This window comes from Euleptes europaea, chromosome 6, assembly GCF_029931775.1.
Source record: "Euleptes europaea isolate rEulEur1 chromosome 6, rEulEur1.hap1, whole genome shotgun sequence".
Classification (NCBI taxonomy): Eukaryota; Metazoa; Chordata; class Lepidosauria; order Squamata; family Sphaerodactylidae; genus Euleptes; species Euleptes europaea.
Window position 1 is genome coordinate 82,241,794 of NC_079317.1, and position 15,236 is coordinate 82,257,029.

General features: G+C 42.3%; 1 protein-coding gene across 1 annotated transcript in view; it reads right to left on the reverse strand.

The window, feature by feature from the left end:
* The window catches only part of LOC130479028 (F-actin-monooxygenase MICAL2-like), a 75,824-nt gene that overhangs the window by 35,666 nt on the left and 24,922 nt on the right, over nucleotides 1-15,236 (reverse strand). Inside the window, exons 5-10 of the mRNA XM_056851314.1 lie at nucleotides 11,671-11,826; nucleotides 9,363-9,463; nucleotides 7,364-7,621; nucleotides 6,358-6,473; nucleotides 1,642-1,768; nucleotides 90-180 (exon numbers count right to left, since the gene is read on the reverse strand). Of these exons, the coding sequence (XP_056707292.1) occupies nucleotides 90-180; nucleotides 1,642-1,768; nucleotides 6,358-6,473; nucleotides 7,364-7,621; nucleotides 9,363-9,463; nucleotides 11,671-11,826 (849 nt within the window). The remainder of the gene's footprint in view (nucleotides 1-89; nucleotides 181-1,641; nucleotides 1,769-6,357; nucleotides 6,474-7,363; nucleotides 7,622-9,362; nucleotides 9,464-11,670; nucleotides 11,827-15,236) is intronic.

Here is a 15,236-nt window from a genome sequence, read left to right on the forward strand (position 1 = left end):
AAACAAAGTTTTAGCCACCAGTTCTAAACTCTCAGCTTCCACCCTGCTATAAAATGCAAAAATTACACCAAACAGGACATGTTTAATACCATGTCTGCAAAGACCGATTGATCTTCTGATGGAGCTCACTCTTTCAAGATGGCACTGCTGTAGCTCGTTTGTAATGTATAAGTGCTTCACCTAAAGAAAGAGGGACACAATGCAATAATAATCAGCCCAGTCCAACTACTTTCAGTATTCAAGCCTGAATTCTCAATCTCTAAATAATTAATACATTGCCCCTTGGCAATGCAGCATGAGAACTTACCCAAAACCACCCAAGATAGGGAGAGGAACTGCATATTTCTTAGTAGTCCAATGTATCTCTAATTCTCACTGGAGGGGTTGTGGCTCAGTGGTAGAGCATCTGCTTGGCATGCAGAAGGTCCCAGGTTCAATCCCCGGCATCTCCAGTTAAAGGGACTGGGCAAGTAGGTGATGTGAAACACCTCTGCCTGAGACCCTGACAAGCTGCTGCTGGTCTGACTTTGATGGACCAAGGGTCAGATTCAGTATAAGACAGCTTCATGTGTTCATGAACAGCAGCCAGAGAATCAACAGGCTGGGATTTTCCCTATGTACCATGTAGGGCTTTATTCTCTCAGCCATGCTCCTCAACATTTGTATATTGGATTTGTTGCAGGATGAGATTGTCCAGAGTTTTCGGGCTTAATGCCATCAAAATGCAGATGATGCTCAGCTCCATACTTCATTATTGAAGTTTCCAGAAATATCCATTTCAGGTCTGAAACAGCACTTTGAGACTAAGGCAGAACAAGCTGAAGCCAAATCCATACAAGAAAGAGGTAATGTTGGTTAGGAAGACAAATGTTCTAGAGGGGCTGGCCCCCACTTGTGGAAGGAATGAGTTGGCAGTTGAAGAACAGATTACGACCCAGCCTTGCTGGTTGAAAAACAGTTTGGTGTGTAGCAGGTCAAGAGTGCATTTGGTTCATCAACTCTCTCCTTTCTTAGCCATCCTGGCCATGCTATAATTCATGCTCTTGTAACGTCACAGCTGGATTGGTGTAAAACATTCTACATTGCCCTTGAAGACGACCCAGAAACTACAACTCATTCCAAATGAGGCAGCCTGATTATTGTAAAGGGCTAGCTGATAGGAACATCTCACCTAGTCCAAAACAGCTATATTAGCTGCTAGTTGGTTTCTGAGTTCAATTCACGGCACTGGTTATGACCTTCACGGTCTAGCACTTATGTATATGTCCCCATGTGCCAACTATGATCTTCAGCAACCCACCTGAAATCAATTAGAGCCCTTGCCTTTTCTATTAATAGCTTCCATTCTGTGGAAAGGGCTCCCTGAGGAGGTGACCTGGGGCCCCATTTCTAGAATTTTTTAGGAGATACTGCAAGCCCATTTTATTTGCCAGAGCTTTTAATGGGGAGTCTCCATATTTTAAGTTGTGATTTGTTAAGTCACCTTGAGCTATAACGAAAGACCAGTAATAGATATTTAGACACTTGTTTTATGGGAATTCAACACTGTAACTTAGATAAAGGAACTTCTATGACCCAGTACATCTTTTTGATATTGTTCATCAGTGTGTACTTCACAATTCCCATCTTCTCCCTCCTTACCTGATGAGGCCGAACACAGCTCGAATTCAAGTTTGGATAACGTGTTGCAGGATCAATGGTGTACTGGTCAAAGTTCTTAGTGAGATTCTCCGGTGTTGTCTGAGGTAAGAGTCTATAAAGGCTTTCTCTGAAAGGAAAAATGAGGGGTTGTTTTTAAGAGGCACAAAAGATTATTTAATTTATTTATTTTTACCATTTGTGCTCCTGGCTATATTTAGAAGTTGGGCAACTCTGAATATATTGTCTGAGCATGAGAAGTGTTTGGGTGGGGAAAACACAGACACAGGCATAAGTATTTCTTCCTGAGGCAGGAAAATAGCTAGGAAAAAATGAGGTTACCTCTTTGAAAAGCATCTGGCTTTGATTTTCCCTTCACACAAGAACGAACTCCTCCTCTAACCACAAGACAGCAGTGGACAGTTACCCAGCTGTCATTAGTCAGTTTGTCTTTCCATTTGCAACTATACTGTGTTTTTGTCATTCACAAACATGTGCTTTGTCAGCCCTTATGTGACCTTTTCGAAGCCCAGGCTTTCCTCACTACCATAGGTAATGTATGTGTGTGTAAAGTGCCGTCAAGTCGCAGCCGACTTCTGCCGACCCCTTATGGGGTTTTCAAGGCAAGAGACTAACAGAGGTGGTTTGCCAGTGCCTTCCTCTGTGTAGCGACCCTGGACTTCCTTGGTGGTATCCCATCCAAATACTAACCAGGGCTGACCCTGCTTAGCTTTTGAGATCTGACGAGATCAGGCTAGCCTGGGCCATCCAGGTCAGGGCACCATAGGCAATACTATCCCCAAATAAATCAATGTCTGTGTCCCTCTCCTTGGGATGGGGGGGGGAGAGGAAAAGGCAGGATTAAGACACACTGAGACCCTAAACTGTGAGAACTTTAAGAGGCCTCGCAGCTTTGCCAAAAATAATAATTTTATAATTTTAGTAAACAAAAAGTTTTTAGAGGTCCTTTAAAATCCAAGTCCCCGAATGCTATCTTACCTAGCTTTTATACAAATCTAGCCCTGGTCAAAGATTAAATAGGAACAGAAAAGAAAGGAACAAATCTGATGAAATTTAAAACACAGCTACAGAGGTATCCATATGGTATCCATATGGCGTATTGGAGTAGAATGAAGGAAGAGCAAAGCAGAGGTGATACTGGGCAGGACTTTCTTATCTTCTGGCCTTTGGCCATATGAAGACCTTTATCCATCATAAGCTAAAATGTAGGAATGATGTTGCCAGTGAAGACAAGCAAGCATCATCAACTCAACCCTCTAGGCACACTGAAGATTAGGAGGAGGCAGACAGAGAGAGATCATCAGTGACATCAAGTAAATAAGATTGCATAGAAGTCTGCTGTCCTAGTTTAGTCAAATAAAACAGCTACATCCTCATTCCAAGATAAACCACAACACACACAGTTAAAACAGCTTCCAAACACATGCAGCAGTCTCTGGGGTAGGTTGCCAACCTCCAAGTAGGTTACACTTAGATAAGGATTAGCCTGCTGTAATGGAAACTATAACAAAAAGACAGCAGAAAATGCTAATAACCACACAATGTTGCAAAGATGCTAATAGAAATATAATCTAGTATCCAAATATCCAAATTCTAAATCTACAATTATGTAACAGTCAGGTATAAACCCACAAAATCCCTATAAATACAGGGGAAACGGATGAGTCCAACACGATGCTTATGATATCCAGAGCTTGTCCAGTGCTGCTTTCAGTCTTGCCACAAAACAGTCAAGTTGTCAAGTAGAGAGTGGTAACAGTTCCACACTTCAAATATTGGCAGAGGAAAATTCAAGAACCCATCAAATCAAAGACAGGGATCCGGTATTCATCCTGTTTTGAAATACCTCTTCATCAGGGTTCAACACTGACTGCATAATAGCTAGTTCTGTGTTGAATGGAACAGCAATGTTATATAACCTCCAAGTAGGGCCTGGAGATTTCCCAGAATTACAACTAATCTCCAGGCCATAGAGGAAAATGGCTGCTTTGGAGGGTGAACTCTATGGCATCATACCTTGCTGAGCTCTCTCCCCCTCCTTAAATCCCACCCTCCCCAGGCTCCACGTTCAAAATCTCCAGGAATTTCCCATCCCAGAGTTAGCAACCCTACTTTGGGGCCATGTTAAAAATTAGACATATTTGTTAGCAGAAAACAGGATCGGGCCCTGGTGCAGTTGAGCCAATAACCACACCAAGGGGGTGAAAGGAAAAAGTTTATTACTGTGATCACAAAAATAGGTGCTCACTCACAGTCCAAGAGGTTGTACATGGAGAAGCACACTGTCACTCATAACCACAAACAATTTAAAGCATCACATTTCCTCCTTCCATTATACATATTTGGAAGTACACTGATTCTCGCTTACTGATTAGCACATCTACCCATCACAATTGGAGCATGCCTAAAGCTTACTATATTATATAACCAAACTTTCACTGCACTTGTGTCCCCATCCTCAGAGGAGGACCACTTTCTGACAAGAGGTATATTTTGCCAGTTTCCACATCACTAAGCAACTTTAGTTCATTCTTCTGCAGGGTCAACTAGACAGTGTTGTGGTTTTCCATGGTGTTTGTGCAATTCCAGATGTTCTCTTATTCCTCTTATCTAACCACTTCCCATCAAAGCTGTGAACACTAGACACATCTAAATATGACTTCAGCTAAGTTAGACTTTAGCTAAGCACATCTGATCATGATTAAACCTTCAATCATTATGAGGGTCTTGTTCTCCTTGACCCAGGGTCCCATTTTGATGATAATATACAAATGTATTTTCACCAGAGACTCATGTAGCTAAGGGGAAGGCACAGAAACCTTTGAAATAAATAATAAAAGGCCATTTAGCAGGAATGTGCTGTGAAGGCGGGGAAGGGTGAATCAAGTCAAGATACAGCTCAGAGACATTAACCAATGCATCATCCAGATTTGTTATAGATGTGAACTTTACTTCTGTCTCTAAGTGGAGATTTCTGTGGCCCTAACTAATACTGTTCTTTATTTTAACTGACGAGAGCCAACATATTTTGGGCTGCTGTATTCTCATTAAAGGGCACAAGCATTGAAAAAATACTCTGGAGGGGAGGGAGAGGAAGGGCAAGAGTAGCATTTGCTGCCAAGTACATGGAATCAAACGCGTACATGGAATCACTGCCAGTGGTAGCGTTGGCTACTACAAGAAGTACCTCATCCCCAGCCTGCAGAACTGCCTATTTGCCAGGGTGTTCAAGCAAAACCTTGGCCCCTGTACCTAGCAGATGCAGCACCAGAGAACAGAACGGCTTGGGCAAACAGAAGTTATTGCTTATAAAGAAGCAAAGCCTTCCCCAATCCAGTGAGCCTGCACAGAATGAGGAAAATACTTCAGGAAAACGGAGGAGGAGGACGAGGAGAAGGAGAAGAAGAGTTGGTTTTTATATGCCGACTTTACCACTTAAGGCAGACTCAAACCGGCTTACAATCACCTTCCCTCCCTCTCCCCACAACAGACACCCTGTGAGCTGGGTGAGGCTGAGAAAGCATGACTTGCCCAAGGTCACCCAGCTGGCTTTGTGTGTAGAAGTGGGGAAACAAATCCAGCTCACCAGATTAGTGTCCGCTGCATATGTGGAGGAATGGGGAATCAAACCCTGTTTTCCAGATCGGACTCCACTGCTCCAAACCACTGCCCTTAACCACTACACCATGCTGGCTCTCATACAAATCAGTACAATCCTGTTTGATGGCAACTTTGTTCATTGATTATTATATCCACCAATTACTTATCTACTGCCTTACTCTCTCCCCTTCTCTCTAACATCCAGAAACTCTGAAGTTTGAGAACAAGTTAGTCAGGCAGCAATGTAGCACAGTATGTACCCAAAAGGAACACAACTCTGAATGCAAGATGACCCCCCCACACAAAATGTTAGACACAAAAGGTTTTTTATACATACTTGCAACACTATTACAACTTGTACATACTTGCAATTTGTAAGTCAATGTAAGATGACCCCTTCTTTTTCAAGTGGGACACCCAGAAATATACTCAGTATACATACACAAACTCAGCAGCAATTGCACAGAGTAAAAATAAACTACATGGAGTTATCATCAGATGCAACAGAGTACAGTAGCACTTCAAAATGGCACTCATTGGCACCATAGTGCTCATGTCCTTCTTCCCCAAAGCTAATCCTCGATGGAAAAGGACACGCTTCAGAAGATCCCAGGAGGAATCACTATTCTGTCTGCAGGGGACCCCTAGATCCTGTACTCCCCATGGCAGCCCATTACCTGTTCTCAAAACTTCAGTAATTTCACACAGTCTCAGCAAGGACAGGAATCCCTGGATTACAGGAAAGAGTCACATTCTATACTACATAGAAGTGTGAAAAATTTATAGCTTGAAGTGGTTTTAAGACAAACATCAAGATAAAATTCTATCTTTCCAGGAATCCCACCTGTACCACTTACCACTAGACATTTTCACCATATGCAGTTCTTAAATTTGTGATAAGAAACTCTTCTGGATACTTTGGGGACATCTAATCATTCTCTGTAGTCATTAAGCAATCACAGGTACTCTGACGTGCTCTGGACTTGCTAAGACCATGTTGCATAGTTAAGATGGCGGCCAAAACAGATTTTGGATCAAGAAGAGTACGGTTTGAGAAATTGTTGTTTGAAGACAAGAAGGGATAGGGGAGATGCCTACCTTTCTGCAAGGATGTCAAGAGGGAGCTTTCCCTGTGCCCAACTTCTCACCATCCACGCCGTGTCGAACGCAGCCAGGAACCCTCTTGCGCAGCCAGTACCCATTGGCCAGAATGGCTGTTTAAGTAATATTCACATTTTAAACATTTAGAACATAAGAAGAAAAAAAAGGCCCTGCTGGATGTGACTAAGGCCCATCACGTCCAGCAGTCTGTTCACACAGTGGCCAACCAAGTGTCTCTAGGAAGCCACAAACAAGATGACTGCAGCAGCACCATCCTGCCTGTGTCCCACAGCCCCTAAGATAATAGGCATGCTCCTCTGATCCTGGAGAGAATAGATATGCAGCATGACTAGTATCCATTTTAACTAATAGCCATGAATACCCCTTTCCTCCATGAATATGTCCACTACCCTTTTAAAGCCTTCCAAGTTGGCAGCCATCACCACATCCTGGGGCAGGGAGTTCCACAATTTAACTATGCGTTGTGTGAAAAAATTCTACCTTTTATTTGTTTTGAATCTGTCACCCCCCAGCTTCAACAGATGACCTCATGATCTAGTATTATGGGAGAGGGAGAAAAACGTCTCCCTGCCCACTCTCTCCAAACCATGCATAATTTTATAGACCTCTATAATGTCTCCCCTTAGCCTCCTTCTTTCCATTACCATTACCATTCTTTCCATTACCATTACCATTCCCAAACGAAAGAAGTCTGCTCCTTTCTTTCACAACTGCATATACCTTGCTTATATACTAGATATTACATACTATGTTTTTAATTTTGTTGGTTATATGAATCATACAGCTGTTTTTAGTCAGGTCATGTTCAACATCCAGCACTCTTTTGCACTGTCCAGCAACTTCAGATAGTAACGGTCCTAACTTGGAATTAAACAGCAACTTTCCAGCCCTCATGGTTGCAGAGATTAGCTTTGAATATATGGTGGTTAAAAATCCTTAAATTGCTCATCTATGTTATAGCAAATACATATGCGCACACTACCTCTAGTAAACTGTCTCCAACAAGAGCAACCAGCAGCTGATGTCTTTGCCTCTCTCGTATTAATGCAGCATTTTCAGAGGCATACATGGAAGTGAAATCAAACATTGCCACATCTGGTTGTCCGTAGTGATTAATTGCAAAATCCAAGGCAGGCAACTGGTAATCAGTGGCAAAATCAGCAGCTTCTCTTGCATAGGATAGTAGACTATCTTGGTTTACATTTCCCCCGCAGAGGAGCATTTCAGTATCAATGTAATCCTAAATGGGAAAGCAGAATGTGTTATAAAAAGGTCAAAAAGAGTCCAGCAACTTCACACATTATAGGAGTATACCAATACTATTGTTATGGACTCTCCCCTTCCCCAAGCATCAAGAAGTTCCAGAAGTAATGTTCATCTGGGTTTGTTCCCTTTGGAGCTGAAAGCACACTGGAGAGTTTTGGAGTTCTAGTACAAGTGGGAACCCGTAAGGACTTGCGGGAGGCATCTCATTTTCCCCTTCCCCCACCCACCATTTCCTCTTTCCTGACCTGGAGATCTCCTGTAATCACAACAGATCTCTCAACTACATAGATCAGTCACCCCTTAGGGTTGCCATCTCCAGGTTGTAAAATTTCTGGAGATTGGGGTGTGTGTGTAAAGGGTGAGGTTAGGAGACCGAAGCAACCTCAGCAGGGAATAATGCCATAGAGTCCACCCTCCAAAGCATCCATTTTCTCCAGGGGAACTGATCTGTCATCTGGAGAGCAACTGTAATTGCAAGAAGAAGTGAGCTGTGACTCACGAAAGCTCATACCCTGCCAGAAAATATTTTTGTTAGTCTTTAAGGTGCTACTAGACTCTTGCTCTTTTCTACTACTGTAATTGCAAGTGATCTCTAGCATTCACCTGGAGATTGGTTACCCTAGTTCTCATGGAGGAAATTGCTGCTTTGGAGGGTGGAATCTATTGCATTATACCTCTCTGATGTCCTTCCCTTCCTCCAACCCCACCCTCCTCAGGCTCTATCCCCTAAATCTCCAGGTGTTTTGTAACCTGGAGTTGGCAAACCCGTCTCTTTCCCACCCAACAGTCAACTCGCAAACCTAGTCAGTTCTGGCCCCAAGGTGCCCTCCTTCAAAGGCCAATATAGGCCTGGAAAGACCCTTCCCCTTCCTTTTGCTGATAGAACCAAGCCTTGAAACTCTATGGTTTCCTAGGACAGCCACTGAGGGAACCCACTGCTTAAAGCTACAGGCACACCTTTTATCATTTTCAGGTTTTTTAAAAAAACAAAGTATTTTTTTTAAGATTTCACATTTTCCTGCAAATCTGGGACCCTTTTCAAGTATGTAGAAAGATCTGTCTTGCCCATTCACAGCTCCAGTCATCGAATTTAAGTGTCCAAAGATTTGGCTGACCTCGCTATCAGAATATAAGATTTGTTTTATTTACAAATGTTCAAGCAGAGCACAGGTGGAGGCAAAGAAGCACTCTTACAAGGCAGCAGATCCAGCACTCTGTATCAGATCCTGAGAGAGATCCTGCACTCAGGGTTGCTTCAACTGAATGGAACAGTAGGATACAAACCACTGGAACAACGAGTGATGTGCTAATGTCTTCTTTTTCCTGTGCTATATTTGTAAATTACATTTCCAGAATTTAAAAGTGTTTTTTTTTTGTCAGCAACTCTGAAGATCTTCATTACACATATAGAAAGTGTTCATTTTGTAAACAATGAAATTGTCAGGACAGACACCGTTGGGTGCCGATAAACTTTCCTGATATATGCAAGGGGCACTTGGCCAGCTTTGGGGATGATTAGAAATGTTTCATTCATTTTCTTATACGTAAGTCACAGATGCTGTTTATACAATACATGGCTCTTTCAAGCCAATAAAGGCTGTACGAAAGAAATATGACACCAAAATAACTTTTTATATACAGCAGTTAAATATTTCATTGCCTTTACACATTCTGAAAAAGACAGATAACGCTTTATCCCAAGTTTAGGTACATACATGAATAATCACTCCCTTTTCAAGGAGACTCTGTTTTTTTGCAGTCATCACAAAATAGTGAGTGCTATCCTTATAATACACAATATTCTCCAGATCGATTCCTAGGGAAGAAACAAAGACATGTGGGGGAGGTGTGGCACACAGAAACACTCATCAATGTAAATAACTTTCTTATCTGTTTGACTAATGTCCTGTACTGTTCCTGTTATGAAATTCGAGCGTCAGTGTGCCAAAGCACATGGGCGAATTTTTTTAAAAACTCCCAAATTATTTTAAAAAATCAATCCCCGTTTATAGATGATACCTACAAGCTCCTAATTTTAAGAGCAGAAAAAATAAATGAAAATCATGCAAGCAGACAGGAAACTTTGCAACAAAACGTGTAATAAAACAAGCTATTTGAGTAAAATAGAAAGCACAACTAAAGAAAAAATGAGTTAATGATTCAATCAATCAATAGCGAAACCATTATTGGCATAAACAACATCTGCAGAGAATGTAATCATACAATTTCTCTCAACAGAGTTTACAGTAACATTTACCAATACACATTGCTTGCTGCAAAAACTTGCCAATTGTGGCCACATCCTTAGTAGACATAAGACAAGCTACCTTGCACTCAACCGGGTGCCACTCCCTACTAGCGAACAATGGGTTGATAAATTTAAGGTGGATTCTCCGATAAAGGGGGCAGAGTTCATGATTCAATGTCTGATCTCCTGCATAGAAAAAAATCTATAGACTAGAGGGACTCCAGCACAATGGCCCATGCTTTCCGAATGTCCTATACACTTTGCTCAAATTTGTAGTCTTATTTTGGAGACACAGAATAGTTGTAACAAGGGTAGTTCATTTCAGAGCTCCAATGAAACAATTTCCTCATGTTAACACCCAACCATACTGCACAATAGAACCTATGTAGCTCATTTTCTAGTTACATACTATCTTAGCTTTTATACTTTATTTAATTTATTAGCCCTCTTTTCATAACATGTTTTAAGTGTCTGCAAAAATGATTTACGTTTCCACAAAGCTCCCCATTTACTAGCATAACATCAATTTTCATAGGCATACTCCCACTATGTATTTGATACATGATGCCAAATATTAATAAATATACATAACTGTGATATTTATGGTCTTAATCAAGACTTGTTAGTTAGCCTCCCTTCCTTTCAGAGACCTGAACTGCACTTTTATATGAAGGTAGGTTTGGGAAGCTTCTGCATGCTGAATTAAAGCCAAAAGCAGCCCAAACAGGCCAATCTCATGGCGCAAGGAGCGCTGGGTTTTGCTTCATCTGCCTCTCCCAAAGTAGCTCCTTATGAGCCTGGGAAAGTTGACTCCTGGGGTTGCAGGGTCCGTGTGGACCAATAGCCATAAGATTAAAATATTTACTGGTACTGTAGAAATTCTACTTGGTGAGCATTGCTTGCATAGGGTTGTCAACCTCCAGGTACTAGCTGGAGATCTCCTGCTATTACAACGGATCTCCAGCTGATAGAGATCAGTTCACCTGGAGAAAATGGCCACTTTGGCAATTGGACTCTATGGCATTGACGCCCCTCCCCGAACCCCACCCTCTGCCCCAAAAACCTCCCACCGGTAGTGAAGAGGGATCTGGCAACCCTATCATTGCAATGTAAACATATACCAACAGACTTGAGGGGGATTTTTTGCATTCAAAGTGGTTCAGTCCATTCATTTGAAACAGATTTTACTATAACAGCAGGAAGCATTCTCGATATTTATGCTTCACGTTAAGGGCAGATTAGACATATCTGCTTTCCTTTAATTTAATGGATACAAGGAGAAATCATTTTTAAAAATATTGTTTCCCCCTCTAATTTATACTTTCAAATACTGACTGTATGTGTGTCTTGTTTTTCTTAACATTTTGTATTTATGGCAATTTTTAAAAACCCTATTACCATAGCATGGTGTAAACCTTGGCTTGAAATCAATAGCACAGATAAAAAGTCATTAACATTGAACTAGCTTGGTTTAAAACAATGCAGTGTGTACTGTTTCCATTGTTTGATTGGCAGCAGGATAAAGCAAACTGATAAAAGATAACTGTAGGAGCCAAAAAAGAAAATCTGACTATCTAAAATATGTTTGCAAGTTTAAACAATAACTCGCAGTACAAACATCCGTACTAAAGGCACAGCCGAAGGAGATTAAATCTACTTGTCTGAAATCAGCAGTGTCATCACTTAATTGGTACCTCATGAATAGCTATTACAGGGTTAAGTTCAGGGATTTATGCTGTGCTTTGCCATGCTTAAAAGGAGAACAGGTGACCCACCTGTTTCTTCTTTCAGATCTTGGAAGAATTTTTGATTGAAGATGAAAGCAACCCCACTGATCTCTTCCACCTTAGCTTCTGCAGTTGTATTTCTGTTTATAAAGTTGGCAGTAATAGCAATAGCCAGTTTCCCACGAAATTCTTTCCTCCTAAAGCCTTGCACAGAAGGAAAAAAAGCACACCAGGATGGTCTGACAATCACCACAAAAGCGTTAAAGATTATAAACGAAATCACCATCCGTCATTGATTCAACACTGATTACTCATTTTGGTTGATTTTTTAGCTGGAAGCTTAAGGCAATATTTGTTTAAAAGGTTTCCAGTCATAGCCTACGGCAACTGGCTTTCCTCCCCAGTCTTAGATCACCAAACCCTACCGTGCCCCTAAAAGAGAAAACTAGAATTTATTGTAAATCCAATTTTAAGCCATGTGGAGATGCCTATTGCACCTGTGCAAAGAAAAGGAGGAATAAAGGAGAATATGAGGTGGTTGCGCCCTGTGCACTCTCTCCTATGCCGTTGCCCACAAGTTCACCCCTTTGGCTTACTTTATGGCTTTGGGGTGAACATGAAGGTGAAGACATACTGACAGACCAGAGTGGAAAGCCCTGCTCTGTGTTCCACAGTGGGACACTGAAAAGGGGTAAGGATACCACAGATTTTGCAACAAACCTGTTCAGCAGTCAAACATGCCTTCTTTGACACTCGCAATCAGACCATGAGCTGAGCCAAGATATGTTCACCTTGCGTTGAGCAACTCAAACAGCTGCCAAACAAGTTTGTAGCAGCTGTTCAGAAGCTGACTTAGAGATGCTCGAGGGATCAAATATAAGTTCGATTCTGATCTCCCAGCACTCCCTGCATGCTAGCCTTGTTGTGCTGGAGCACAGGAAAAGGTTGGGGAGAGGACCAAAAGCCATCTCACAGCTGATGGGGATCAGCTACTAAGGGGCTTCTGATCCATCCCTCCCCCTTCAGAAAAACTGCTGCACAGTGAAGTTGGAGAAGAGAAGGTGCTGGCTTCTGAGCTCCCCATTGCAAGAGGGAGGAAGGAAGAAGGAGTTAATTTTCTTTTAGCTGGTTCCCAAGCTGACAGCTTGGAATGGGGAGCAGGGAATGAAAATCAGCTGGGCAGCTGATCACACCCTCCCCTGGTAAATTTGTGGCATCTCAGCCAATCTGGGCCACAACATTATTTCCAGGATAGAAGATTAGAAGAACATGATTTCCAACTGGTCCCCATGATCAGCTGGGAGTTAGCTCCTGACACCGACCCCACCCCCAAAAAACCTTTGCTTGGTACAGAAGCAAATTTCCACAGCAGAAGATCCCAAGACAGCTCCCAGCTGATCCCTGTTCTGCTGGACCTGGCTTCTGATGGATGAGTTGGCTTTCTCTCTCCTGCTGGGATCTTTGTCTGCTGGCTCATCACACCATTAAGCAGGGCACTTATCCCACGTTGCTTGGGTGTGACTGTTGCCACTTCTACACCCAGTTAGCCCACAGCCTCTGAGGCCTCAGCAACGGAGCCTTGAGTGGAAATTGCCTCCGATGGGCAAGCAGTGGCAAACTGTTGCCATTCAGAGATTTGGAGGCCATGTCTACAACTCATTAACCATAGTGGCCTTTTAAAATTTAAAGGGACATTAGTTTCAAAGACCAGGGTGGCAGCCATTCTAGCTGCGGACTCTCTCCCTTCCTCGCCATTATTGTTGCCAGGGTGCCACTGAAAATAATACCCTTTTAATCCTACATTTCTGTCCTTACAGTAGCCACCAGGGTGGCTAACAATTTAAAACATGCATTTTAAAACCATTAAACAGTGAAAGTCTTCCCGACCAAATTCTGAGTATTTCCAATATTTACAGGGAGAAAAATATCAGGACAGACTTTTATGGTATCTGATCTATTATTTCTTTATTATTTCCATTTGTTACCTCGCTCTTCCCAGCCAAAGCCAGGCTCAGAGCAGCTAGATCTAGGAAATACCAGACCTTCTATCAGCAATATCTGACTGCATACTGAGAGCCAGTGTGGTGTAGTGGTTAAGAGCGGTGGTTTGGAGTGGTGGAGTCTGATCTGGAGAACCGGGTTTGATTCCCCACTCCTCCACATGACCGGAGGAGGCTAATCTGGTGAACTGGGTTGGTTTTCCCACTCCTACACACGAAGCCAGCTGGGTAACCTTGGGCTAGTCACAGCTCTCTTGGCCCCACCTATCTCACAGGGTGTCTCTTGTGGTGAGGGGAAGGGAAGGTGATTGTAAGCCAGTTTGATTTTTCCGTAAGTGGGAGAGAAAGTCGGCATATAACAACCAACTCTTCTTCTTCTTCTTCTACACCCAGAATGGAGCGCTCAGTCCTGCCCTCCCACCTTTTAACTAGCTGACCAAGGGCGCAAGGGAAGGAGGCTTTAAGCCTCCACCCCTTGTTTTCCCAAGTTTATATCTGTAGTCCCACAGCTTTGTTTTGGGTCAGGAAAATGGCAAAAAGAAGAGGCTTAGACTGGAGCCCTGCATGCTGGCTACTGCAATAGAAAAACAACAATACTGGGAGCTCCATACAACAACTAACACGTGCAGCTTGATTTGGTCTTAAGAGCTACTTCAGCAGCAGTTTGGGTGCACTGATGTTTCTTTATTGTCTTCTGCAACATGAAAAGCGTTGAGAAGGGAAACTCATAGTCTCTACATATCCTTGAGGACAAGAGATGAACATACACCAGGGAGCCACCTCCCTCCACAGGTCCTGGGCATGTGTCCTTGTAACCAAACTTCTCCTACATTCTTTACTGTAGCAATTGACAGCAAAAACACCAGTATCTATCTTTTATCTCATCTCTCCTGGCCAGTTTAAGTATCTATGAAATGTGATTGATTCATTTGTGTGGGTGTACTTCTGCAATACCCAAGCAAATGGCTGTATCCTTCCCGATAGTTTTAAATGCTAACGGGTAATTTAGTATTCTTTGACAGAGCTGAATTCAAAAAGGTACCCAATTAAAATCAATGGAAAAAATATAATTAGCAGCAAGTCTGCTCATGTGATACGAAGAAAGCTGCTTAGCTAGTGTCTCACTGAAAACAGCTGAGGAGGGAGTTAGACATTTGTTTAATTATTATTTTGCAGATGCTACAAGATCTTCCTCTCCCTCAGTTTTTATTCACTCATCTATTTGCTGAACATGTACTTTTGACATCAATTCACTCTTCCTAAAGCAATCCATCAGAGATCTTTGTGTGCATATCGGATCTCTAGATGATCCCTATTTTGAATTCATAAAGGTAAACCATGACCGAGAAAGTGCTTTATTACTAATGGACTTTCTCCTTTCATTATAAATCTTTATGTGAAAGTATTATTTTATGTTAAACAGTATCTACACATGCTTAGCACACTGACCTGGGTGGGCTAGGCTAGCCCAATCTTGTCAGATATCGGCTGCTTAGCAGGGTCAGCCCTGGTTAGTACTTGGATGGGAGACCACCAAGGAAGCCCAGAGTTGCTATGCGGAGGCAGGCAATGGCAAACCACCTCTGAACATCTCTTGCCTTGAAAACCCTATGA